Raw genomic sequence first — 27,632 nt, forward strand, 5'->3', positions numbered from 1 at the left:
TGTGTGTGTGTGTGTGTGTGTGTGTGTGTGTGTGTGTGTGTGTGTGTATGCTGGTGCACATTTGTGCAGACAAGCATGTGTTATTTGGGCTCCCAGAGAGCGCTGGAGGAGCAAGCTCTAATGGGAGACGGGCGTTCTCTATTGCAAATATGGAAATAGCCCAGTACGTTTGCAGTTAGACTGATATACTGCGTGACATTTACCAAATTGATGAAATGGCCTGGCCTTTAGTATTTACAGACACACTTTAGAGAACGCAAACTTACCCATATGCACCCACACAGACACACATCCCAACATTAAGAGAAGAGTAAATGTAACAACAGTGAGTGGCAGGTGTCTGGATTCAGCTTTTATCTCCAGTTGGTTTTGTTGATTTTGAGAGGTGGTGAATGAATATCTTTTAAAACAATGGCACATCTCACTGAGGAGTTCACGTTTTATTTTTTAACCTTAAATTTACTATCTGGGACGTTCCTTATTGATTAAAGTTGAGGGCAAGCTGCATCATTTCTGTAATAAACTATAGAAATGTCAAGGTGTAGACTTGACTCAACTACCTGTCAACTGATTCTCACCTGTGATTGATAGTTTATAAGGAAGGAGGAAGAAAGTTGTATCTGATTCATAAAAGCATCAGAGTCTTTGAAATTAACTTTTGATGATCTCTTCTCACAATCTCACTGGGGCGTTCTTTTTGCTGGGCCTCCCAGCTTGGCTTATACATTTATTTATTTATTGCATTATAAAGTTGGTCTTGTATATTGACTGCTGTAGCTGTTTTCTGGCAACAAGATAGCCCCACGCACTGTCACTGATCCTACTAGAGTATGTACTCTGTTTGCTAACATACCATTTTATGTCTTTACATGACCCATCATCAAATAAATAGCTGTTGTAAGAATAAAAAAAATAATAAAGAAAAGCATGTTTAAAATGAATAGATTTCTAGCACCTCTTGTCATTAAGTGATCTATGAATGACCTGATGACACCCAGAGGGCAGTTTGTCCGAAATCACAATTTGAAACACTGACGTTAAAGTTAAAGAGTGATGCATCCTGATTTGTGGAATGTAACAGCTGTGTGCAAGAGTGACTAAAGTCTTCCAGAGAGGCAGGGAACAGCCCAGCTCAGTGCCCAGCTGCGACGCTCCCCCTAGGGGCTTTGGAGGAATGTGGAATGTGGCTGATGCGAGTCTGGTTCGAGCTGGAGATAGCAAAAGGCCCGGAGCGTTCAGCTGTGAGCAGTGATGTCTAGGAGAAGGTTATGCGCACGTCAATCTTGGCAAAATAAAAGAAACAAATAATTCATGGATCTGTTTGTGTTCACTTGCTTAAACGTCCAAAAGGCATGTTTGTATTTATTCATGCAATTTTGTTTATGCCCTTTTTACCGGCCATAGTTCAGACTTCATCCCAGGAAGTGGGATGACATTCAAGCTCATTTCCTGTTTAATGGTTCAGGTCACACTCACATCTTGCATGCTGACGTCTGGAATTTGAGACCAGACCAGATTACAACAATCTATTTCCATCAAGGATTGGTTGGCGTGGCAGTCAGCTAAGATCCGCTTTATTCTAATCAAGTATGTCAGGAGGGGATGACAGCTCGCTTTTGTTCTGGAAATTTCCTGTCCTGTCCTGGGCAAAGGGTCGGTTAAAGTGCAAAAAGAGGCGTAGAGCACAGCTTCTTTGTTCTCCTGGCTTCATCTCTCTCTCTCTTTTTCCCGCCACTTGGGTCCCCTCTGGTGATATCTCCCACCCACCAACCAATGGCAATGCCCTGTGTGTCAAAGCGAGGAGATGTGATTGGCTGCATCCGGGTGTCGGGAAGGTCAGAGCTGTGTTCATTGGACTACTTCCAGCAGCACCCTCAGAGTGCTCACACAGACATAAAAACAGAGAGGAGAAGCAAAAAAAAGATGGAAACTAAAAAAGAATCTGGGAACATCTTTGCACACACCCATGTGTGATATGATTTCTTGCCTGAGAAATCGTAAATCTGTCATGGTAAATACCGGTTTCAAAGACCCACCAACTTCAACAGACACCTTCAGAGCTGTTGCCTCACACTTTGTTTTTGCACTGTTACCTCCTATTCCCACAACAAAAAGATATTTTGGGTGCCAGAGTGCCTTTGTTGTATGTGTTCACTGAGAAGGGACGGTCTCCCCTCTGGGCGAAATAGGCTGAGAAAGGCGAAACACCTGGTTAATATGAGGCAATTATCAGTTATAGAGTTGTCACAAAACAGGGAGAGCTTTGTGGAAGGTCTTTAGCACATGCAATCTGAGATGAAAGCATATTTGTTGGCCAGTAAGGGATACGATTTATATATTAATAACAGGGTTAAACAATCTTTTTATGAGTCTTGAAAAGCAGCAGATGGTGATATCAGTTCTAAACTTTGTAATTTATCAGACTTTATTTATTTGTGTAAAAGTTTTAATCAGAAGGGAATAGTGTAAAGTTTCATCGGTCACAGGATATTTGACTTGTTCCCACAGGAAAAAGTCATTTGAAATATGTGCAAACACCATCAGTTTCTTTCTTGATTAAGAGACTGATGATAATGCCTATGTGTAAACCACACACTCTTGTCTTATATTTACTCTGATTTCCACCTCTTGGCCAATCTATAATACAACATTTTGTTTAGACAACCCACTTTTGTCTATCGTTGTGTTAATATATAAATACTGCATACTTCATACAGTTTGGGTTTCAGTGGCTTCCGTAGGCTGTCTGGGGATTGGAGAAAATGAACACTCCATATGTCAAGAGGTATATATTATCATTTAAAGGTAAATAACTACGACTCTACTGTACTTAGGAATGATTGGGTGCTGGTTCAAACCCAAATTAATTACCTGTCATCACGACTTATTGTTTCTGATAACAGCTTTCATAATGATTGCTTGCACTAACATAAATGTGCACATTGCTTTTTTCCCCCCACAAACACAAATACCAGTGATTACAAGAAAAATTACTGGGTATGATGCAGTTCGCTTTCTGTTTCATCTGCTGCCCAGGTAGATTAGGCTGTTCAATGTTTTAGCTTCATGTGGAGAAGGAAATGTGATATTTCTTATTAAAGTATTGAATAAATCAACAGGGACATATTTGTCTTTCCTCCTGTGTCCAAACACAGTATCCAGTTTGTGATTATGTGTCCAAATTCTTCAATAAAATAAAAAATATGCCAGGTGTCCTTGCTTTATGTAAAAAAAAAAAAAAAGTTTAGAATTATTAAATTGTGTTGAAATACAACTGACAAATGGCAATGTATGGGGCAGATCCATGGATGCAAGAATCACAATCTGAAAAAAGACCACTCATAATTGACACAAGCCTCACTATTCCTTTAGGGACCCCTTTAAATGGGTGATTAGACATCTGTGTTATTACTTGCATGATTATGTTATTGCGCTCATGCATGCATGACGGTAATTTTGTCATAAGTACTGAGGGGTCTGTCATTGTGGGGACTTGACAACATTTGGGTGACAACCAGGATCGGCCTCTGTCAGTCTGTGCCCTCAACTTTCTAATTAACCAGAATCCTGCTACACTCCAGGGACTTGCTAGTTGCTACAGTCCATAAAAAAGAAAGTAGCATTCTGCAGACAGACAGAAAGTAAGGCAATCAGAGAAGCTGGCAGACTGAAGGAACATGCTCAGGGTATCATACCAGGAAGTTTTCTCAGTGTTAGAGATGTGGAGCTCCTCTCTCCCAACGTAATGTGAGGTGGTTTTAGAGCTCTCTGCAGCCCTATAGCTTGTCGCCAGGCAGGGCTGCCTTGGGCACTGAGAATTCATGTCACACACAGCAGAATTTGATTAGGCAGGAGATGGTAATACTGCCTGACCTGGTGGGAGGAAGGAAGAGGCTAGTCAAACAGGGTTTAGTGAGAGAGAGAGAGAGAGAGAGAGAGAGGGGTAGAGGGGGGTAGGGGGTTATGACAGGAAAATAGCACATGTACTGTATGCTAGTAAATATTGATGGATGTATGGAAGATAGGAGGATTTTCAGCCTTGCAAATGGCTCCCCACGCTATATTTTACTTACACAAAAAATTAAGAACTTTGATGATCCAAGCTGCATTTAGGATTGAAACCATTCAATCTATATGTTTAGTTCATTTGTTTGTGTGTGTTGCAGAGAGAAATATGTCTTTATGATGGTATTGGACAGCACCCCATGTGACTCCAAGCTATATGTTCTCAGGCGCCATGTTTCAAATGGATTTTTAACGTCTGCTGTTTTATCACATATCCACTATGCATGACTCCTTTAGTTCATCACTTTGACCATGCCGTTGTTTCGTCTCTCTCTATCAATTGGTATCTGTCTTGGTTACCTCAAATCAACTAAAAGAGACACGGTACAGTATCTACCGGTATATGGTGTCTTGCCATTTCTTGTTCTAAATTGTATTGTACTGTATCATCTGCTGGAAGAAAATAAGCAACAATAAATAAATGGATGCCAGACAACAGAGAACACAGACAAAACCACAAGTGAAGAGGCGATACATACAGAGAGACAGACAGTCAATAAAACAGATGAACTCCTGTTTGCTTTAGACACTAATTTAAAGTACATAACTTTCATGTTTTTGAAGAGGGGGGTTATCTCAACGGCTGGAGTATTTTGTTGCAATATAAAATGAACATTTGGTAGTTTATGCATGAATTTTGATCTGCCTTGCACTCTGATGATTGCCTTCTAACCTCATACAGAGCTGAGCGAGGAGCTTAAGTTAGCTCATTGATTCTCTTGTACACTCCAATTTGCTGCAGTGATCAGTTTGGGTTTCAGCATCCCTCAGCCATGAGTAGATACAATCTTTTCTACCTGACTGACTACCTTTGTCAGTCTGTGCAGTGTTTCTCACTGCCAGTTATGCTGCTCTCTTGTCTGACTCAGTGAACAGCTCAGCAGTGACAAGCTTTCCACTTGGTTAAGTAGACTGAATGGCTGCACTTTTGATGGTGTTGTCATTGGTCTTCATTTTTGATTTTGTTTGACTTTACCCTCTCTTAGCAAGTTCTCGGTAAACAAATCTTTTTTTTTTTTTTTTTTTTTTTTTGCGCTTTCTAACAGTGACTACGATTGTAAAAGAGCAAAAATACTGACAAACAAGCAGATCTATTTTCATTTCTTATTTGATTTAATTTTTTACCAGAATGGGTTGTCAATTACTCAGTTATTGTTTGAAGAGGCAAACTCAGGTTTGATTTTCAGAGCAGAGCTGCAGATGCCTCAGGGTCGGGTCAATGTCTGGCCAGTGGTCACTGGACTGCCCTAATAATGTCTGACTGTCAGTCTTCTATCCTAATAGGGTTAGGGAGACTTGAGGCTCCCTTTTGGCATCCCCTAAATCTTTGCTCTGGGCTGTCTGTCCTGACAGCATCACTGTATGACAAATACACATCATTTACTGATGGCAAATTCCTCCCAGCACTCTTTCATTTGACAAGAGAGACAGAAGGGACAGAATGTGTGTGTGTGTGTGTGTGTGTGTGTGTGTGTGTGTTTGTGTTGTTGGGGGTGGACGGGGGGATGTAAGTATAGTATATGTGAGTGTTGGAGGGTGGTGATGAAGCGAACATCTATCTTTCATTGTTATACCCACCCCACCCTCTAAATTTTCCTCTCCCTCCTTTTCTTCTGTTCATTTCTCCCTCCACCTTGTTGATGGAGCTCTGTCCCTTTGACCCCTGCACCAAGACACAAGGGGTGGGGGGTATGGAGGTACTGCAGTGCTGGGAGATGCAAAAGTCAGCAGGTTCAGGGTGGAAAATGAGTTGTTTTACTGATAGGATCAGCTGCATGCTGGAGAATAATAACCGCAGAAATGAGGCAATTACCAACAAGGAATGATGGAACAATACATTGCCGTCTAAAGGGACAACTGGGCTTCTCTGTAGCGGTGGTCATTGTTTTGAGTTTTGTTTTTACATGTTAGCTATGACAAAGTGTAGCTTTGTCCAAAAATAAAGGTTAGGTGAGGAATAATGCCCAACTGAGTCTCAGAAGAATGGAAGTCTATAGGTCCTATAGCTCTGTAGCATTGCAAGGACAGGATATAGGTTGGGTATTTTATACTACCTAAGAGTGCATTTGATATATTATTAAATACTGTTGTGAATAATTAAAATAACAGCCGTTATGCAATGGAAAGTAGTCATGCTATGCTGAAGAATGGGACATGCTAATATTGACTGCCATACTGCGACAACAGGGCTCCAAGTATGCCTTATTGACAAGGGTGGCTTTCTGCCCATTGAATATTTCATAATCTAAAATGCCTTAAAGAGGAGGGAGGTGTAAAGTGTGAGCGGGCGACAGACAGAGACGACCTTTGAATGTGCAAATTCTCTCTCTGTTAGCTCTCTGTTGCAATTTACTCCCTGTGGGTGCACTGAACTGGACTTTAGGTAGTGTTGAATCAGCACAAGCATACACCCACGTTTCTCCTCTGTTTTATATCATCATGATTTAATGAATCTCAGTTTCTGGAATCACATTTTCTGGCAAATTGTGAGTACTATTGTAGTTTTCATTATTGCCTAGTTGTTTTGCCCTGACAACCCCATGTTTTAATTCACTACATCTTTTGATACTGGGCTACTTTGTTTTTTTATGCCAAATTTTCCCAGTTTTGTTTATTTTTACATTTTCAGAATCAGAATAAGCTTTATTATCATTGTATCGGACTACAGCGAGAATATGTCCATACAGTTGTCCAAAAGATGGGCGGAGTGCACTCCGCTGCATGCTGTAATGTATTGCTAGAACCCACATGGAATGTTACATATTTAACAGCTAAATACTGGCAGTCCTGTCAGCACTTTTCCTGTCCCTCTCTCTGAGAAGGAAACTAAAAAGTAAGAGAACGAGACCTGTTTCAAAGACCTTGAGCACCGGGGAGTGAGACAACATTTCACAAGGACTCTCTGAAAACTTTCCCAGATATATTTCTTCTCTTTCCGTCGCATAACCACCTGGAACACAAGCTCTAAATGTAAAAGCAGTCTGCCCTCCCCTGAACTGTCCATTTACTATATGCAATCTCTGCATCTTATGCATGGCTTGAGTACTGTATGGCAATTTTCAAAATGATAAGAGCAGGTGTAGCGTCAGGGGAGGTGTAATGTATATGAGTGTGTCTTGAGTTAGAGCAAGTTCCTACAGGCCACAGGTGCACGACAGGGAATGTAACTTTGCATATTTATTTCACAGTCAGCGATCACCATGCAATATATCTAGAAAAGAGCTTCTCTATGGTACATCTTCAAAGAGGCTGTGGAAGAACGTTTTGGGACATGAATATGTAGATGAAAACCCGGGGGGGAAGGGAGCCATTCACAGCACCAACATGAGCCTTTTACATTAAGCAAGGGCAAGGCGTGGGATGGAGAGAATGGAAGAGGCAAAAGAGAATGAGGCAAAGATAAAGAATGGAAGAGGATATGGTGGAAAGGAGTTAATAGTAGATTCTTTTATTATGAACTGGGATGCACATTTTACTTCTTCCTCACCTGTCTTTACAGTTGGTCTTAACTGAGCTTTCAGTTGGGGCACTATTTTAGCTACTGGTACTATTATTTACCTTAGGGAGGCTTACTTTTCTTGACTCCTAACTGCCAACCTCTTAAATAAATGTTATATAAGGGCCAAAGATGACAGCTTTAAAAGACTGGCTTTCCAATGTAGCATTTATCTTTATGAAAATGTTGGTTTCTGGGAATTCATCAGTCTCTTCTCTGGAGCCAAGCTAAGAGGAGGTCAGCCTGATGGATACATCCTGACATGCACACAGCCTGTAATGTCAGCTGTGTGCATGCATCTGTGTGGGTATATCTGCATGTGTGTGTGTGTGTGTGTGTTTGTGTGTGTGTGTGTGTGTGTGGGGGGGGGGGGGGGCAGCCAAGTGCAGTTCAACAGAGCAAAGGGCAGATAGGCAGTGGGGAGGGGAGCACCAGCCTGGTCTTGACAACCTAGTTTGAATTTTTTTGTTCTTTTTTTCTGGCAGAGGATGGTGAGGAGAGGTTGGTTGGTGAGGCTGGTGAGGTGTTAGGGCTGTCTGGGTTGGCAGAGGTATTTTTTTTGAAAGAGCTGAGGTATAAGGGGTGGGCTGCGGTGGCAAAAGAAAGACCTCATTCATGAGTCGTGCCATCTCTGTCTCCCAAGGGGATTGAGGCTCATCATTGACCAGGCCAGCTGGGAGGATGTCAGCATGCAGACTCTCTCCCACTCTCCCCATCCCACCCTCTCTCTTTCTTTTGTCAAGAGCCGGTGCTGTCAGGGGCACTAGCCTGAACACTGAGGCCTCTCATGCAGTTGGGTTTGCATTCAGAACCAATGAAAGCTTTTGGCTGGCCGTGATCTGCATGCCGCCCATGCTGTTTGAGGGTTATATGGTGTAGAAGCAGCTTCCCACCACTCTTAAAGAATCACTCCATGAGGTACTTACACAAACTTATAAAGAGCTGGGTATGTCAGAGGTCAGGAGGTGAAACATTTGCTGTGTAACCTGAATTGTGCATGTTTATATGATTATTACAACAACAAACAAAAACATTTTAGCCATATTGTTACGGCACAGGCTCAAAAGATAGCAGTATAGTCACCTGATATTTTCTATGCACTACACAGAGCTCCTGATTTTGAAAATTTGCACACAATTGGCTATAATGCCATGAAAATTTAGGAAAAAAGAATTTAAGAAAAAAGTGGATTCTTTGTCCGTAAGAGGTCTGATGCCTTTATAAGTTGTTTGACAGCACCATGATAATAATGTCATTAAATGGGTTACATTAAAATAATGTTAAATGCTGCAATTAGTTTTCCATTTAAGAATAATGAAACACTTTTACTGAATGGCAATACATTTTAATTTATTTCAACCAAAATATTTGTTAATCTACTGAACCTTTATCTACTGTTTTTTTTAGTTGACAACACTGGTCTAACTGCTGTAGTGCTGTGCTATAAAAGATGCAAGTTTTTTACATTCCTTCAAGCAGTAGGGAAAGCATGGCTGACATTATAAAAAATAAAGTACATGATATTTTATAATACACTCATAAATGCAGTTTTCATGAACGGCTAGAGTCATGGAGACCCTTCATCTTGCCTTTAGTCCACAAGGACACAAAATATAGGCACAGATTTAAAATATTTTTCTCCATCAGTTAAACACCTATTATTATGCTGGAAAAATGCTCAAATAATTTTGGGATGAAGGGGTTACTAGATCTGTCACTGATACTGTGAGTATCAATTTACTGTAGTTGTGTGGTGTTTTATCTAGAATAAAAATAAGCTACAGTCATTTAGCATCCCTAACAGAAATGATGCAATATGCATAAATTGTGTTTATGCTGTTCATCTAGACAGGTGAAGACTGACAGGAAAGCTGTAAGGTGAGGTCTGAGAGCTACACAGATGTGTGCACTTAGTAGCCAGTGAAAGATCTGCATCAGCAGCAACTGAAGTGTTCTTTGCATGCAGTGGCATAGGTATACTGGTATGGGCAAATTTGCATTTGTGGTTTCATATTATGTGCAACGATACTACTCCCTCTCCCTTCCTTCCTCGCTTTCTCTGTCTGTGTTTCACTGATCTGCAGAAACTTTCTGTGAGAGGCAGAGCGACAGCTTGAACAACTCGGAGCAGAGTGATGGACTATGTATAACTCAAGAAGTTTTAGCCTGAAGAGGAATAAAGTGCAAAATCAACATACGTTGCCACAGTTTCCTGCACATGCATGCATGGAGACACTCAATTAAAATATGTAAAAAAAAAAGAATAATACTTTGATTCAAGTTCAGCAGGTCTGCTGTGGTGGTTAGCTGTTGAAAGACCATACCATTTAAAAACAATGTAACTTTCAGGTCCTGTTCTTGTTTAACTGTAGAGGAATGTTAAAGCTGCAATCATGGATATGTGTGTGTGTGTATATATATGTGTATGTATATATATATATATATATATATATAATTTTATTTAAAGCCTATAAATATCTGTTAAAATTTAATTTTGGGAAAGAAATACATAGTTGTGCAAATTAGGGGGATTTGTGTAGGTTTCTTTTAACAAGGAATCCTCTAAAAAATATAGCTGAACAGATCTGCAGCATTACAGTGTTGGTTTCAATATTTTATTATTCAAAAACCATGTAGAGGTGATGATAATACCACTGGACCGCCTGGTTCTGCTGTCTGCCTCACAGACACCCTGATAGTGAAAAGTGGGAAGAACAGGTGATATAAGAGCCAAACTAGAACAGAACCCTGCAGTTCTGTGTATTGTTCTGGTAAACTAGATTTTACCAAGACGCATGGGGGGGGGGGATTTGAATAGACTAAGACCTGGTAATGGATTCCTTGCATCATTTTTTTCTAAGTGTTAGAGAAAAGCAAGAGAGCCACTTTTCATAGTTTATAGTTTTGTCATTTCTGTGCTCTGTTTGAATGTGCTGCTGTTATTGTTCTCTGCTCCTCGTGTTTTCAGTGAACCTCCAACCAGTCTAACAAGCTGTTAGAGGAGGATCACGCTGACCCTGGTCCTTTTGTCCATCTCTTTCCCTTTCCTGCTTCAGCAGACCTCACTGTTCTCTGTTATCACCTCCTACAGGCTCTTTTCTGCTTCTTAGGGAACCTTTTGACAGATGTCTCACCTCTTTGTGTGTGCTATTTACTTAGTATTGGTGTGTAATGGTGTCCTAAGATACTGTTGCCCGAGTGTTGTCCTTGGTGTCTGTTCCATTGCTGCCCTTTGGACCCCAATAACCACCTCATGTCAGGAGCTCTTCAGTAAAGCATTGCTTTCCACCCTTTATTTGTGCCTCTTAGGAGCTTTGCATTCTTCTTGCTTCTATTTTAGAGTTTCAAATTGCCTGCCTAATGTAGTCTGTCTCTCTGTGTCATATCTTAAACTTAAGAAATCACCTGCGCCTAGTTGCGTATTCAATCAACGCAGGTGATGAATAAGAAGGGGACTGGAGGCTATAGGTGGAAAACATATTTTGGCTATGCACAGACAGTGTTTTCATTCATCTCTAACCCAAGTAGTTCTGCATCATTCCATTCATGCTGTTGTGCAAGACTAAAATTTTGCCAGAGCATGCCAAGGCCCGAGCACGGGGGGCACAGTCACAACAGTCTTATGTATTATGAACTTGAAGCTTTCTATGATGTGCTTTGAGCCCCTTTGAATTGTATCATGCTTTTAATACATATATGACTACATCTTACATATAGAATAAAAAGTGAAACCAAGCACGTCCCCCTCCTAATGTGATGACAGTCTGTGAAGCTCTTAAAAGTGCTCTGTAGCAGTGGTTCCCAACCTGGGGGGCCTGACCCCCATGGAGGGGGTGGGGGGTATATTCAGAGAGCACTGGGGGGGGGGGGGGTCGCATAATATGTCTGCTTAGAGGTTGTAAAAATATCAGTTTATTGTCTGTGTAACAATTTTAGAAAATAGGCTTTTATTTTTAATTATAATGTTTGAAATTTCACCAAATCCTGATTAACACTAAAAAAAAACTCATTTTTGTTATGTTTGAAGAGTTTTCTGTAACATATTACGTTAAAAACTAAAATCTGTACTGTACTTTGCGTCCGGCTCTGTTTGGCAGCGCGGCTGCCTGAGAGGAGGTAGGAAGTTATCGTTGTTCTTGGTTAAGCTCATGTATCTTAAATATATAACATAAATGTAAGCACATGCAGTTGTGAAAGTTTAAATGTGTAAAAACACACAGAGGAGTCACTCTTGTGACAACATAAGAACATTTTTCCCTAGTTTAGAACAGGCATTGTTATTATTACTATTGGTGATGGTGAATGTCAGGAATACATTCAGAAACAAGCAGTTGGCAAAAAAGGTCTCCTGACATGAGAAAAGCCTTTGGAAGTGCAGGTAGTGATTTGCATAGAGCTACAGAAGCATCTTTTGAGTGTTCCCTTTTCTTCGCTAAGGCTAAAAATCTGCACGATATTGGAGAAACCTTCTGAAACCGACCTGCCTGAAAATTGTAGAGTTGATGTGTGGAGCTCGTGCAGTGGATAAAGTGACAACTGTCCCACTCACTAACACAGTCAGAGTCAGTCAGAGTCAAAGATCTTTATTGTCATTTCTTTCTTGTCATATTGTCAAGGACATAATAGATAAATTAGCTGAAAATTGCAAAAATTATCTGCATGAAAGGATCAGGAAGCTATCTTGACAAAATTACAATTTATTTTTTTAAGACTGTTTTTAAGATTATTCTGTTAGTTTTTAAAGAAAAGTTATGTGAGTAGTTCTCAAAACGGTCTACTTTGTAGTTGTTATTTCTGTTGTACTACTACTACTATCCGTTCAACCGTGGTCGATTCTCGGTCACTGGTTGGATCAACGTTCTCCATCTTTGACGATCATGTACAGCTTCTTTTATTTCGGCAAATGTCAGGTTTGCATCCTGTTTAATGGTGTCAAGCCAGCGAGTTCTTGGTCGGCCTTTTCCTCTATGTCCGCTAACCATTCCGAGCATGATGTCTTTCTCCAAGGAGCGGCTTCTCATCACGTGGTCAAAGTAGGCTAATCGCTGTTTGGTGATTCTGGCTTCTAACGAGAGGTTTGGCTTGATTCGCTCCAGGACTTTGAGATTGGTGATACGTGCTGTCCACAAACTTCATAGGAGTCTCCTCCAACACCATAGCTCAAAAGCATCAATTTTTCTCCTGTCTGATTTCTTCGTGGTCCATGTTTCGCTTCCATATATCCCAATTGGAAACACAATTGCATTGACTAATCTACATTTAGTTTGGAGGCTGATGTCTGTTCTGTTGTACAAGTACTAGTTTATACATTTTACAAATTAAAGTTTGTAACTATTTACTTTATTCTTTTATTATTTACTGTTCTTTATTCTATATTTAACGACTGTTACTTGTAATATTTACTTTATTCTTTTATCACTTTGATAAAATGATTAATCTGATTGAGTCTTTTAGGAGAGGGGAGTAGCGAGGGATTGGGGGTCTCAGATTGGCTAGGAAGTAAGAAGGTGTGTCTTTAAGGAAAATATGTTGGGAACCACTGCTCTGGAGTGTTAGAGAGCTGAATCACTGTGTTCTTGGTTATTTTAAGCACTGTCCAAAAGGTAAACTTGCAACACATTAGTCTTTTTGACAGAACATAAAAATCAATTGCAGTCTTCACCTAAGCTCAGGTGAAAATTATTGTGTATTCTAGTGAACGTTCCTTTTGCTTTAGTTTGCATCTGTTTTGATTTGTGACTGTGGTCATAAATAAGAAACTTTCAACATATATCTGTACTTCAACTTATGCCCCAAGTATGAGCACCAAAGTAACTAACAGTGATTTATGTTGCGCTTCTTAAGTATTTTAAATTATTTGCAAAGAAGTCACCCTTGGAACTACCCAACAGTGCCTTCTGTTGACTCCAGCTTTCATAGAACAATTATCAAGGCCACTAAGAAATATGCAACAATAAAAATATGCTTATCAAAAGTTTGAGATAAAAAGGATCCATGTATTTTCTGTGTCTGCAGGGCTCCAGAGATCATCCTTGGCCTGCCGTTCTGTGAGGCCATCGACATGTGGTCGCTGGGTTGTGTAATAGCTGAGCTCTTCCTGGGATGGCCTCTTTACCCCGGAGCTTCAGAGTACGACCAGGTAACACGTCGTGATTGTGTGACCCAGTAAACAGTCCAAAATGTATTAGATAGACGAGTCCTCATGAGTACATGTATGAGCAGTTTTGTTTACGTGTATGACTGTGTGTGTCTTTGAAAAGTTAATGCTCCATGAACTCACTTAAATCAGGGTTTGTCAGACTTTTAGGGTCTGGGAACCCCTTACAGGGAAGAAAAAATTCCAGGGACTCCATCATAAACTTAATGCTGATTGAAAACTGTTATTTTAACCAGAAATTGCCATGGATTTTTTATTTTATTTTATTTTATTTTTTTGTGGGAGGGGGCATGTTAGGTACTGGTATGTGTGCTTTACTACATTGTGGCTGCGGTAGCTTGGTGGTCAGTGCCATGGTCTTGTAATCCTGAGGTTGCGGGTCTGAGCCCAGGTTGTGTCAGTAAGGACATCTGGCGTAAAACAATTGCCAAATCTTTCACGTGAGTTAGCTCGCTCTGGCAACCCTTGAAGAAGTGAGCAGCTGAAAGAAACGTACTTATTCTGTTTGTTTTACTGTAGAATTGGTCTGTATACTGAGCTCAAATACTTTGAATGTCTCATTTAAGAGTCAAATCTGACATGGGCTTCAAGTTTTGGTTTAATCAAATAAATCTGAAGAATATAAAGTCAGGCTGGATTATAAAACTTTCTAAAGCCTTGTGTCACCTGCAGATAACATAAAGCACAATTCCTGTCCTCCACAGTTGTAATGCTGCACGTATGGAAAATGTCAAATGCATGTCTCCGCCTCTGTCTTGCAGATCCGATACATCTCCCAGACGCAGGGTCTTCCGGCAGAGTATCTCTTGAGTGCAGGGACAAAGACAACCAGGTTCTTCAACAGAGATCCAGACTCCACTTATCCTCTCTGGAGACTAAAGGTATGATATGTTAAAAAAAAAAATTAAAAGAGGGGTGGGTGGGGGGAGATAGAGTTAAAATGCACAAAAAAAGTAAAAAATATTTTTATAATAAAAAAAAAAAAATATATATATATATATATATATACATACATTTTTATGAATTAAAAGAAAAATTAAATGTTAAGTACTGTTTTTAGTATTATTACTTAAAACAGTAATCAAATGCAGAAAATACTGTAATAATCAATATTTGCTTTTTTCTGTAAAGCTATTCCAGACCTACCGGTAGTTTCATTCTAAATATAATATGTGGCATCTATACATATTCCCACTTACTGAGGCAACTCTAAATGTCAGTATTTATTTCACTAGTTTCAGATGTAAGACATAGAAGGCTGTGATGCTACCTGTATTTTGAAGTGAGTCTAAATAAGAAGAAAATGGTCTGTGTGGGAACTCTGACAGTGTCTGCCTTGACCCTCCATCACTGACCTTCTATGCAGGCCACTCAGTAAGGAGCATTAACTTCATCTAAACTTCTGTGCGCCACACAGATTTTGCACAGAGTTCTTGACTTGTAATGAGTTTCAAATACTGGTCATTCTCTACAGTGTTTGATGAGGATTTTACTATATCTGTGTGTGAGCATGTGCTTTTATCAGAAACTGAATCACACCACAGAAATAAAGATAGGGACCGAGCTTTTAATGAACACCAGTCTGACGTGTAAATAGTAGTATTAATTGTGTCAATGCTTATGAAGCAAATATCCATACGTTTTTCAGCATCTTTAATGTTCCACAATTTTTGTGCTATTTCAACAAATCATAAATCAAAACATTCAGCTCATTCAGGACAATCCTGCTATGACTTCTGGTGTTGGTGCAACTTTAGCTTTTTGAAATATTTAGCCTTTTCTGCCATTTTTTTTCTCATAGACAATGCATTGAGCTCATTTTATATCCTTCAAGTCTTTAGATCTGTTTACAGCCTTTTACTGCTCCTTTCACATTTTGTTCTGCTTCAGCTTCTTTCAGCTTCCTTGTGCAAATTTAAACATTTTTAGCTACTTTCAGCTGTTTTTCAGCTGTTTTGTGCTCCTTTCAGATTCTTTCTGCTAACTACAACATTTTTGTGCTTCTTCTAATTTCTTTCTGCTAATTTCAGCTTGCTATGCTCCTTTCAGCTCGTTTCTGCACATTTCAGCTTTTTCTGCTATTTCAGCTACTATTTAGCTGTTTTTATGCTAATTTTAGTTTTTAGGCTGATTCCACTGGGTTTTTTTTTGGTTTTTTTTTACTTATTTCAACTTTTTTCAGCCTAATTCAGCAAAACGTTCTTCTGCTAATTTAAGCTTGTTCTACCTTTTCACTAGCTTTTTAGCCTTTTTTGTGCTGATTTCAGCTGTTTATATTTAAATAAATTTTTTGTGGTAATTTTTGCTACCTTCAGCCTAATTAACTTCTTTATGCTAATATCAGCTTTTCATGCTTCTTTCAGCTTACTGATATTTTTGCTAGTTTCAGCTTTTTCTGCTATTTCAGCTACTATTTAGCTCTTTTGGTGCTAATTTGAACTTTTTCAGCTAATTCCACATATTTTAACACATTTCAGCTTCTTCCACTTCCTTCTGGTAGCTTAAGCTTCCTTCTGCATTTTCAGCTACTTTTCAGCAATTTTTTTTTTTTTTAGCTAATTTCAGCTTTTTTGCCTAATTGACAAATTTGTGTGCTAATTTCTGCCTATTTAAACCAAATTCAGCAAATTTGTGTTCTTTCTGCTTTCTTCTTTTCACTCAGGCTTGTTCTCCCATTTCAGCTACATTTCAGCATGTTTTTTTTTTTTTTAGCTAATTTCAGCTGTTTTTCAGCAAGTTCTTCTGCAATAAGCATTCACTGCATTTTCACAGGAAATGCATTTTCTCTAGTTATACTTGCACCTAACTCTGTGAGATGTCCATTGCCTCTTAGGTTAAACGTTTGTACAATTTAAAGCCACTACATAAATTGAACGAGTTTCTTTAGACTCAGCAAAAACTATACAGGTCGTATTTTTGTCTTGACACTTGTGCTGTAAGTTGTCAAAAACATTTCCCATCTGGTATGACCAAAATCATGGCACCCAGAAGATTTTTTTTCCTCTCCTCTTTGAAGAGTGACTGCTCAGCTTTAATTTGACCTTGCCATGTGTTTCCATAAAACTGCAGCTGTGTTGCATCGCTGACTGTAATTAAAGATACGTTGTGTTAAGTCAGGAGATTTCCAGAGTCAGGTCAGCGCAGAAATGTTTAGTGTAAATCTGCATCTGTTGAAACACAATAATGACATGTTTATACTTGTCAAGTGTGTGTGTGTGTGTGTGTGTGTGTGTGTGTCCAGGTGCACCAGCGTAAAACTGCTGTACAGTGTGCATATTGCTGTTAGGTTTGTTTGATATAGTATGTGACTCCCTATGCAGTCCCCCCATTTCGTTCTTAGCTGTTAGTTAAGTGTGTGTGCGCTCACATGTGGGTGTGTGTGCTACCCCAGGGTTGCTCAGAGGGTAAGATGAGGTCTGCAGCATATCAACAACAAGAGGCAGTAATGAGCCAAATGTAAATAGTGTATTTCCAAAGGGGAAGTTTGATGATATTTTAACGGAACATCTGCTTCTTGTCTCCCGCAGACTCCGGAGGACCACGAGGGGGAAACAGGAATCAAATCCAAGGAGGCTCGCAAGTACATCTTCAACTGCTTGGATGACATGGCCCAGGTATGCTGTTTCAGAATCATAAAGCTGCACTCTTGCCTTCCCTCCCCACAAATCGAACCGTAGATGTATTATTAGCTTTTTGCTCTGCCTATTTCTTTTTTTTTTTAATTTTGCTTCGATCACATTCACCTAGCTCGTGTGCATAGTTTCTTTGAAGGGGCTGTTGAGGTCCAGAGCCTGTTTTTATCCATCACATCCTGAGAATTATCTATCAAATATCTGAAGTCCTTTTAAATATTTATTCTGCCAAGGTCTGATCTCCAGCTGCAGTGATACGTAGAATTTTACAGAGCGAAATGAAAGCAGCTGTTCGCTGAATCCCCTACTCAGCTCCGCTGCTGCTCTTCGTTTTGCTTTAGTGCTATCTAATAACTTGCAGACATTTGAACCAAGCATGTGGTTTGACTGGTTAACAGGTTTAATATGTACAGTTTGCTTTTTTATTTAAGCTGCAGGGAGTGTTGTGGCTATGTTCCGTCTTGGTACATCTGCATTTCATGTAAGCATGTAATGGGTAAGCCCACTAACTGCAAGGCGCCCCTACCCTACATGTCTCCCACACTTGTTTGATCCAAACACATTCCTAACAGTTCTGACAAGTTTGTTCAAAAAAAGCATGGCTTTGCTTGCACCATGCTATGCCTCTATTATTTAACTTGTTAGCCTCTTTCTACCTGCAGTCCTGAATGTCGCTTGGAATGAATTACTTTCTTCATGGCGAGGAGTTCACACGCACCTATGACATTTTAGGATATGCGTGATAGTGACTGATACTTTGTTTTGTTCACCCTGCTTGCTTCTGCTGGCAGATTGCAGTTCTGTTTATGAAAAAAATGCTTTGTATACGTATTTTTTCCACCAACATATACTCAAATGTTTGACAGCACTATTGTCATCATGCTCCTGATAATGGCTTTGCCAAAAAAAAAAAAAGAAAAGAAAGCGATTTAGGTAAGTGGTTTCTTTTCTTTTGGAAGATAGTCATCCTGATTACCAACAAACAGCAGCCTCTGGAAACCATCCATGTGGACACGCAACACATGTAGCAACTTAAATGATGGAGACAATTGTGGTTGTTTAGTAGTGCCTAAGGCCACTATTGGGCCAGTATGGAATAACATGTGGTCAGCTGGGACAAGACGGCATCACTTCCTGGGATTGTTGAAGCTACAGTTACTGCACACATACACACATGGGGCAAAAAAGCCTAATGAAGCCAACCTATACTGCTATGATCTCCCCTGGGTCATGTATGTCTCTTCTGCTTCAAGCTCAGTGTCCTGGCTTCCTCTGTTGCAGCCAGACTGGGTTTACTACAGAAACACAGAGGAAGTAAAGCAGAGCTGCACAGGCCTAATGTGTGAGAAAAACGACCTGTTTTGTCTCATCTCACTATCCTGACTGCATAAACAAGTTAGCATTGTGGACATCTGTCTCTGTGTGTATAATAGATGATATAGCTGAAGGGCCTGCAAGGCAGAGGGGATGGGTGCCAGGAAGAGATAATGAACCCCCTTTCAGTCATGGGAAATGTGTGGAAGCTTTAGTCACTAATATATCTAATTTGAGCACATCAGACACCAACTTACAGTAAATCCAAAGCCGTTTCAAGGCTCTGATGCAGATGGAAGGAAACCCGGAGCCACTCAAAAGTGGATTCACTTTGATCTGCGATCCTCCGGTATCGCTGCTGATAGGAGTGAAGGCTTGGCAGGAGGCGCAACATGGTCTTCACTTTATATTTCATTTATTGTATTTACATAGAAATGCACTTTTTTAATTTTTCCAAAAAGCCTTCCTATTGAGAAATTAGGTGCCAAGTTTATACATAACTCTGTACATGCTGTGGGACATTGGCTTGCATTCTGTATGTTGTGCTCGTCATCTCCCGGGGCCTGGTCTGTCTTACAGCTCGACATCTGCCAGCCCTGTCTTTTTTTTTCTACAATGGCATGTTCTTGCTCTTTGCATCGCATGTGATTGACCCTGGTAGTTGTTTCAAAATCCTGGTTTTACGTTGTCTAATTTCCAGTATCATGTTTAGAGAAATAAAACAACTAAAGCTACGAAAGCCACATGTCTTAATTTATTGGAAATATACAAATGATTTATGAACCTTCAACCTTCTTATTAGATAATTAGGCTTTTTTTGTCAGCTCTTAACTGTGCACATTTCCCCAAAGTCATCTCCCTGCAGAGGACAATGTGTGATTATTTTTCACCTCATTCTTGCAGATTATTTCTTTATCAAAGCCAATGGAGATGGCAAACAAAGAGGAATGGGTGCAGAAGCTGAATAGGCTGCATATAGATAGAAGATTGAATCAGATTTGCGGTGTTGACTGGCAGCACATCTGATAGACCCTGGAGCAGGCCTACAGATAAGCGTTGCGTCTTTATGAAAAACAGGCCTGCTTCTCGCGGCACAACAGTCACAATAAACAAGGCTGCCTGTCTGTTGCCACAGTCTCATCCTCACTCTGCCTGACAATCTGCTTGTTCGCCGAGTACCAGACTGGCTACATCCTGACCTTGTCCCTCTTTCTTTACTCCTCACCAGATATGAGGATGCTAAAAGTAGCTCTAAAAATCAGAATCACTGGCTTGCAAAACAACTACGGTAATCTGTTTGTAGCATTAAAGAGGAAACCCCTTGCTTTGCCTGCTAAATATCCAGGGCTTAGACCACAATGTTTATTACAGTTGAAGCAACGTGATGCTTCAAGGCAGCTTCCCATCATTTCCTCAAAACATGTTTGCTAAGTCAGCTTTTTTTCCAGAGCTGCTCGCAAAATGATGTCCTCTGTGAAAGGGCTTATTTTTTTTACTGACTGGCCGATGGCAGAGTTTATCCGGTTCATGGTTTTTGTTTGTTTTCACATCTCGGGATTAGATAAAAATCTCAGTGGAGGCGCCAGCACATATTTCAAGTGGTGCTATGAATACCATTGCAAATGTTTATAATGTCACTAAGGTGCAAGGTTATCACTTGGCTCTGTGACACCTTCTCTAACTTATGAGGCCTTGTGTATTTTTAGGTTTCTTCAAGTGAATAAGACGACCTTGAGCACTCAAGATGATAAGATTTGCCTTCTGCTTTCAGGTGAACATGACATCAGATTTAGAAGGGAGCGACTTGCTGGCAGAGAAAGCTGACAGGAGAGAGTTCATCGACCTGCTGACCAAGATGCTGACCATCGACGCAGACAAGAGAATCACCCCCATTGAAACGCTCAACCACCCATTTGTTACCATGTCGCATCTCCTCGATTTCCCACACAGCACACAGTACGTGCCCCTCTGAACCCTCCGATGCTGTTCTCATAATTATCATTTTTAGAATGAGGCGACATCTACCACAGTCACAAAACACGTTCATCTTTCTGTCTATGCAGCGTAAAGTCATGCTTCCAAAACATGGAGATCTGCAAGCGTCGTGTCAACATGTACGACACAGTCAACCAGAGCAAAACGCCCTTTATCACCCACGTGGCCCCTAGCACCTCGACCAACCTCACCATGACCTTCAACAACCAGCTGAACACTGTGCACAGCCAGGTAAGAGAGGAAAAACAGAAGAAAAACAAAAATGACCTCATTTATTCACATCTTTTGAGGCAGACAGTGAGAGTAACCTTCAATGCTGTCAGAAGGAAGTACGTAAACAGGTTTAGCTGTCAATTATTACATTTATATATTGAATTTTAATCAATTAAATTTGGGAAAGCTGTTGTACTGTACTTTGCATAAAAATAAACACAGTGTAGATAAAAAAAAATTTTAAATATTCAACCTTCAAAGTACAACCAAAACATAATGAATATAACTTTTATATTCCTTAATATAATTTTTCCCTAATAAGTTTGTCAATGGCTCAACATGGATAACTGAAACAAACTTTGGGTGATGTTTTTTTATTTAGTCAGTAGTTAAACAGCCTGAAATCCAGTGAGTGGCTGTTTGTGCCCTTGTGTGAATGCTTAAGAAGCATTCACACTATTGTGATCCATTTTTCTTCCGTACGTTTTTTAGCATCTTTCGCGTTCCACAATTTTTGTGCAATTTCAACAAATCACATAAAAACGTTCAGCTCTGCTATGACGTCTGGTATTGGTGCAACTTTAGCTTTTTGACATATTTAGCCTTTTCTGCCACTTTTTGTCTCCAAAGAAAAGGAAATTAGCTCATTTTACATCCTTCAAATCTTTAGATCCGTTTACAACTTTTACTGCTCCTTTCACATTTTTTTTCTGGTTCAGCTTCTTTCAGCTTCCTTGTGCAATTTTTTTTTTTCAGATACTTTCAGCTAATTTCAGCTGTTCTGTGCTCCTTTTAGATTCTTTCTGCCAACTACAACAGTTTTGCGCTTCTTCTAACTTATTTCTGCTGATTTTAGCTTGTTATGCTCCTTTCAGCTTATTTATGCAATTTTCAGCTTTTTCTGCTATTTCAGCTTCTATATAGCTGTTTTTAATGCTAATTTTAGCTTTTTTGGCTAATTCCACATTTTTTGCGCTCATTTAAACTTTTCTCAGCATAATTCAGAAAAAATATGCCCTCTCTACTTCCTTCTAGTAATTTTAAGCTTCTTTTAGAATGTTTTAGCTACTTTTCATCAGTTTTTTGTTGTTGCTAATTTCAGCTTTCTTCAGCTAATTTCTTTTTGGTGCTCATTTCTGCGTTTTTCAGTCTAATTGGGTAAACGTGTTCTTTCTGCTTTCTTCTGCTAATTTAAGCTTGTTCTACATTTTCAGCTACTTTTTTTTTTTAGCATTTTTTTAAATTCAGATAAATTCAAGTTATTTTAGGTAATTTCTGCTAGTATCAGCCTAATTTACTTCTTTCTGCTAATTTCAGCTCCTTTCAGCATTTTTCTGCTAGTTTCAGATTTTTCTCTTATTTCAACTACTTTCCTGTTTTATGCTAAATTGAGCTTTTTCAACTAATTCCACCCTTTTTTTTTAGCTCATTTCAGCTCCTTCCACTTCCTTCAAATAGTTTAAGCTTCTGTCTGCCTTTTCAGCCACTTTTCAGCTATTTTTGCAAGTTTCAGCCGTTTTTTTAGCTAATTTCCTAATTTTTGTGATAATTTTTGCTTACTTAAATCTAATATAGAAAATATGTGAACTTTCTGCTTTTTTCTGCTAACTTAGGCTTGTTCTTCAATTTCAGCTACATTCCAGCATTTTTTTAGCTAATTTCAGCTGTTTTTCATGAAGTTCTTCAGCAATTAGCATTCACACTGCATTTTCACAGGAAATGCAATTTCTCTAGTTGAATTTTAATTCATTCATTCTTCTTGTGGGCACATTTTCAAGCTTACAGTTCTGCATCCCCACCTTGCTGCATGGATATGTGTCTGTCTGATTTTCTGTCCGTCCCCCAGGTCCTGTGGGATTGTCACAAAATGCTGATCACACACATGACAAGTCCCACTTCCTGCTTGCCAAGCATCCCTGGGCTTTCAGGCCATAAAGAATCCCCTTTTGCCAGGGTTCCTTTCTTTTTCCCCTCCTCTCAATTCTGTCCTCTGTCTCCTCTACTTTCCTCTCATTTTCTCAAGCTGAGCCTGTGGTGCTTTATCGCTTTGTTTCTATACCGTCTGTTAATCAAAACTGCTGACTACTGGCTTCTGCTGGGATCACCAAGCCTCTGGTTGCAAGGTTTTCCAGACCGAGCAGTTACAACTCCAGCTCCCTCCAATCACCCCTCTCCTTAGCTTACACTGTTCTCTATCACCAGCTATATTGAGTGAGCTCAAACTGTGTGGCGAGCGACAAAAACATAATCTTGCTCTGACTTAAATGGATTAACATTGCATGAACTTATTTTATTTTATTTTTTGCAGCTGACTCTCACATAGACAGACTTAAATTAGTGATTTATTCAATCCAACCTGTTTGAAAGCATCTTTGGTTTGTGTTTCATGGAACAAATACTCCTTACTGGCTGTAAAAAGTGAAATTTTTTAAAGCTTTTGTTTGCATCTGGGATGTTTCCAGCGCTGCATTAGTAAACCGCATGTCTTTTTTAAAAGTCAAGACATGTTGGAGTTACCTAAGCTTACATAATTATATAATGAGTTAGCTTGAAATTTTATCTTGTCAGGAATAGTTGATATAGAGGCCTGTTAGAGAAACTGGAACATTCACAAAATATCATAAACACTTTCATTCTTTAGTTTGCAAAAAGGGAAGTTTTTATTCTTGCCTGAGGTTTATATTGACTGAAACATGCACAGCATTTATAAACTGATGGCCATTATGGTATTCCTAGACATGCATATATTTTCAGCAGCACGTTATTCTAGGAAAGATTGTTCTGTCACTAGTCATTGCTTCCTGATGGTCTAATACTCTAAGAATTTTGTGGCATGTTTTTGCTCTCCCTTGAATTTATTTAATCAGTTGTCTCCATGTTTTAAGGCCTGTCCAAATTATTCGCTCAGTTTTCTCATGTTTTCATCGGCTTTCATCATTCTTGAGTTCCTGAATATCCATCATCTATCATTTGTATAGTTTGTTTTTATCCTTTTCCTGCTTTTTTATTATCAGAATCATTTTACCTTGTTGTAGCTCTTATCCATACTACAGTATTTCCTTCATCGGGGTAAATCAGTATCCCACCTTTTTCCCATCTGTACCTCCATCCTTATGATTTTTTTGTTTTATTTATTTCCGTCCCACCATTCCTTTAGGCCACCAACCTGGCTCCCTCCTCCACCAACAATGCCACCCTTTCCTTTGCAAGTCCTGATGTCTCCATACTAAACTACCAATCTGCACTCTACCAGCCCTCTGCTGCCTCCATGGCGGCTGTGGCCCAGAGGAGCATGCCCCTGCAGCCGGGGGCTCCACAGCTCTGTGCTGCCCGGCCCGACCCCTTCCAGCAGGCGCTCATAGTCTGCCCACCAGGTTTCCAAGGTAAAGAGATCTCACTAGTAAATATGAATTTGCATGTTTATCTAGGAAATGATATGGCTTGATACATGTAGCATTTCTCTGTTCTTTTTGTTAGTGTAACAAATACCAGTGTTCAGGTGACTGATGTTGTGGCTCTGTTTGATGACATCTGTTTATGTGTGTTATTTACGTCCAGGGCTGCAGGCATCACCTTCCAAGCACACCAGTTACTCTGTGCGGATGGAGAATGCTGTTCCCATAGTGACGCAGGCACCTGGTGCCCAGCCTCTGCAGATCCAGCCTAGCCTCCTCACACAGGTAAGGAACAGACCTCTAGTCTCAATAAAGGTGAACATATAAAGTCCCCTTAGATCTTGAAAATAACAGGGCCAGCCAAGAATCTTTATGACCTTCAACCTGCTGACATTCAAACACAGCTCCCTGTGTTGCTTACATCTTTTTATTTTTCCCTTTTTTTCTAAGCCTTCACTAAGAATAGTGTCTATCGATAGTGGATGGAAACCTCTCAGGGACACTGCCCCTTGCTGGCAGCTGTTTTTTTTTTCCCTGCAGGCATTCAGGCAAGCTTTCCTGTGCATTATCCCCCCCAACCACCCTCTCTCCAGGTATCCTGAGCAAAGAGGCTGCCAGGGTCTGATGCACTCAAAGGCAGGAGCTCCTCACACAGAGCAGGCCTTGAATGGAGCTAGCTCAATGGGTCCAGAGTTTTAGCTGCTAATTTACTGTTTCCTCAAGTAACAGAGTGTGACTGTGCATCACTCCTTTGCTCTCTTTCGTTCTCTCTCACACACACACACATACATATACATAAACTGCAGACAACTTCCATTGCCACACTGCGTCTTCCTCCCTATGGAAATTTCCATGAAGGCTTTAAATATCCCTGAGAATCCAGGGAGTTTGAAGTGCTCCCTTATCTCCAGTTAATCATCCAGTAGGCAGCATGGAATCAGCAAAGCTTTTTTTGTGTATGTCTGCACACATGCTTGTGTTTCTATGGTGGGTTAATCTGTCAGATACCAAATGGTGATTAGCTCCACGGCTGCTTCCAAGTCAGGCGCTCAAAATTACAGGCCTCAGCAGACCTTCAGAGGTCAAGGGAGGCGTGGATGGGGTTCGGTGCGACCACAAACACCATAACAACACCAAATCTGTGCATGCCACTGAGCTAATGAAATCATAAAAATATAAAAATAGTCAAATGAGGATTATTTAAGTTACATTAATGAAGCTGTAATCGTGCATTTTGCACATGCCCTGCAGGTGTTCGCTGTCACCTCTCTCTGCACACATGTTAAACAGAGACAGGCAGTAGTTAACATAAGCAGATGGTTTATACAGGCCAGTGAACAGTACACCTAATAACTGGGTGTATGGTGTGTGTTTTTCTCTGTGTTTATTCCTTTACTGTGGGAGGTCTCACGGGCATGACTGAGTTGTGCTTGCCTCTTAGTTGCGTCCTTCCCACCTGTGACCTCATCCTCTCAGTGTTTACTCATGTCACCCATGCACTCTTTGCCCATGTTGGACCGATCGAATGTTAGCCCCAAGCCCCTGGCTGTGCAGAGAGGAGTGCAGTGAAGGGTCTCCAACCCAGGAGGCAGGGAAACCAGTGGGACCTTTATCTGGAGCAGGAATGCAGAAAATGTGGAAACAATTGGGGAGTGAGAGCTGGGGCATTGAAAGCCCTGAGGTGACAAAGGGTTTTCACCAAGGCACTGTAGGTCGAGGTGGGAGGTGGTGGGCTTGCTGATAGTAATGGTAGGCTCAGAGAAGAAAGAAAACAACCTCTTAACTGGGTTACCATTTCAGGGCAGACAAGCTGGTTACACAACGCAGACGCCCTGTGAGAAAGGCATGTAGAGTGCCAGGAATGAAGATAAAGCCAAAAGGAGGAGGTGCAGGATGCAGGATGGATGTATTACAGTCTCTTAATGGCGTGTTGATAAAAGGTCTTGGATGTAGAGACCATCTCCGCTCCGGAGTGTTCCATTAGAGATGTCGGTCATCATTGCAGAGACAATGCAGTCATGCTATACCACAGATGACCCCCTGTGGCTGTGGACTTTGCAACCTACACCAGACAAAAACAGTATTTGTTCACAATCGGACAAGAGACCAGAATAACAAGTTTGTGTTTGAATATTTAGAAACACATAGAGCAAAGAAAATCTAAGCATGAAACAAAGCTGACAGTAAAGATCAGAACGAGATGCTGTATGCATGAATGAGCTGCTTGACAGAGCCTCTGGTTCCTTTGTCTTTGTCTTTCACTGTTTAAATGTGTGTGTGTGCTGCAGCTCATACTGATGGTGTTGTAAATAGATGCACAAACGGTATTAAAGGAACAATTCATTAGCCCCAACATTAAAGTGCTAATCAATAGAACTGCATTAAACTATTAGGGCTACACAGCAATGCTCACACGTGTTCAGGCATGCACGCACACATACACGTTTTGGCACATCTCGAGGCATATTATTCCAACTAGTCCTCTTGTTCTGCATAAAGAAAGACAGTGTTGCCTCTTTCAGAGCAACTTGAATAAAACTAGGAATTTAATTAGGTGGATTTGACACAAGCCGAACACATAATCACATCACACTCTTTTCATTCACTCATAAACATGCACACTTTGCAGAAATACCTGGAGTTAAAATAACTGGAATAACAATAAATAATAATAATAATAATAAAATAACTGGAGTTAGCAGGAGAGATCATATCTCTCTAGTTTTAGCTTCTCTTCATTGGTTCCCTGTCAAATCCAGAACTGCTCAGTGGGATTAACTTTTCTAAATAAAGGTTGAATGAATGAATGAATGGATGAATGAATTCAAAATCTTACTTCTAACCTACAAAGCTGTCAACAACCTAGCTCCAGCTTATATTAAAGATCTTATTGTTCCATATTTTCCAAACAGAGCACTTCACTCTCAGACTGCAGGCTTACTTGCGGTTCCTAGAGTTTCCAAAAGCGGAATGGGAGGAAGATCTTTCAGTTATCAGGCTCCTCTCTTGTGAAATCAACTTCCAGATTCTGTCCATGAGGCTGACACATCATCCAGTTATAAGACTGGGCTTAAGACGTTCCTTTTTGATAAATCCTATAATTAGGGCTGGATTGTTATGCTGCCTTAAACTTAGACTACTGGAGGACAAATTAACCTTGTTTTTTTAAATGATTTTTTTTTTTAATTGAATAGTTTTCATTTGATACTATTTCTATCTGGGCAGCACGGTGGCACAACTGGTAGAGCTGCTGCCTCTCAGCGAGCAGGTCCTTGGTTCAAACCCCGGTCCAGGGGCCTTTCTGGGTGGAGTTTGCATGTTCTCTCCGTGCATGTGTGGGTTTTCTCCGGGTACTCCGGTTTCCT

General features: G+C 40.2%; 1 protein-coding gene across 2 annotated transcripts in view; it reads left to right on the forward strand.

Annotated features, from left to right (window-relative positions):
- The window catches only part of hipk2 (homeodomain interacting protein kinase 2), a 70,789-nt gene that overhangs the window by 35,356 nt on the left and 7,801 nt on the right, over positions 1 to 27,632 (forward strand). For both annotated transcript variants that reach the window (XM_037683444.1, XM_037683445.1), the window contains exons 3-9: positions 13,577 to 13,700; positions 14,480 to 14,599; positions 17,246 to 17,332; positions 20,436 to 20,620; positions 20,728 to 20,890; positions 24,030 to 24,255; positions 24,431 to 24,552. In XM_037683444.1, the coding sequence (XP_037539372.1) occupies positions 13,577 to 13,700; positions 14,480 to 14,599; positions 17,246 to 17,332; positions 20,436 to 20,620; positions 20,728 to 20,890; positions 24,030 to 24,255; positions 24,431 to 24,552 (1,027 nt within the window). The remainder of the gene's footprint in view (positions 1 to 13,576; positions 13,701 to 14,479; positions 14,600 to 17,245; positions 17,333 to 20,435; positions 20,621 to 20,727; positions 20,891 to 24,029; positions 24,256 to 24,430; positions 24,553 to 27,632) is intronic.

Source organism: Nematolebias whitei, chromosome 10 (genome assembly GCF_014905685.2).
Source record: "Nematolebias whitei isolate Nwh7 chromosome 10, NemWhi1, whole genome shotgun sequence".
Lineage (NCBI taxonomy): Eukaryota > Metazoa > Chordata > Actinopteri > Cyprinodontiformes > Rivulidae > Nematolebias > Nematolebias whitei.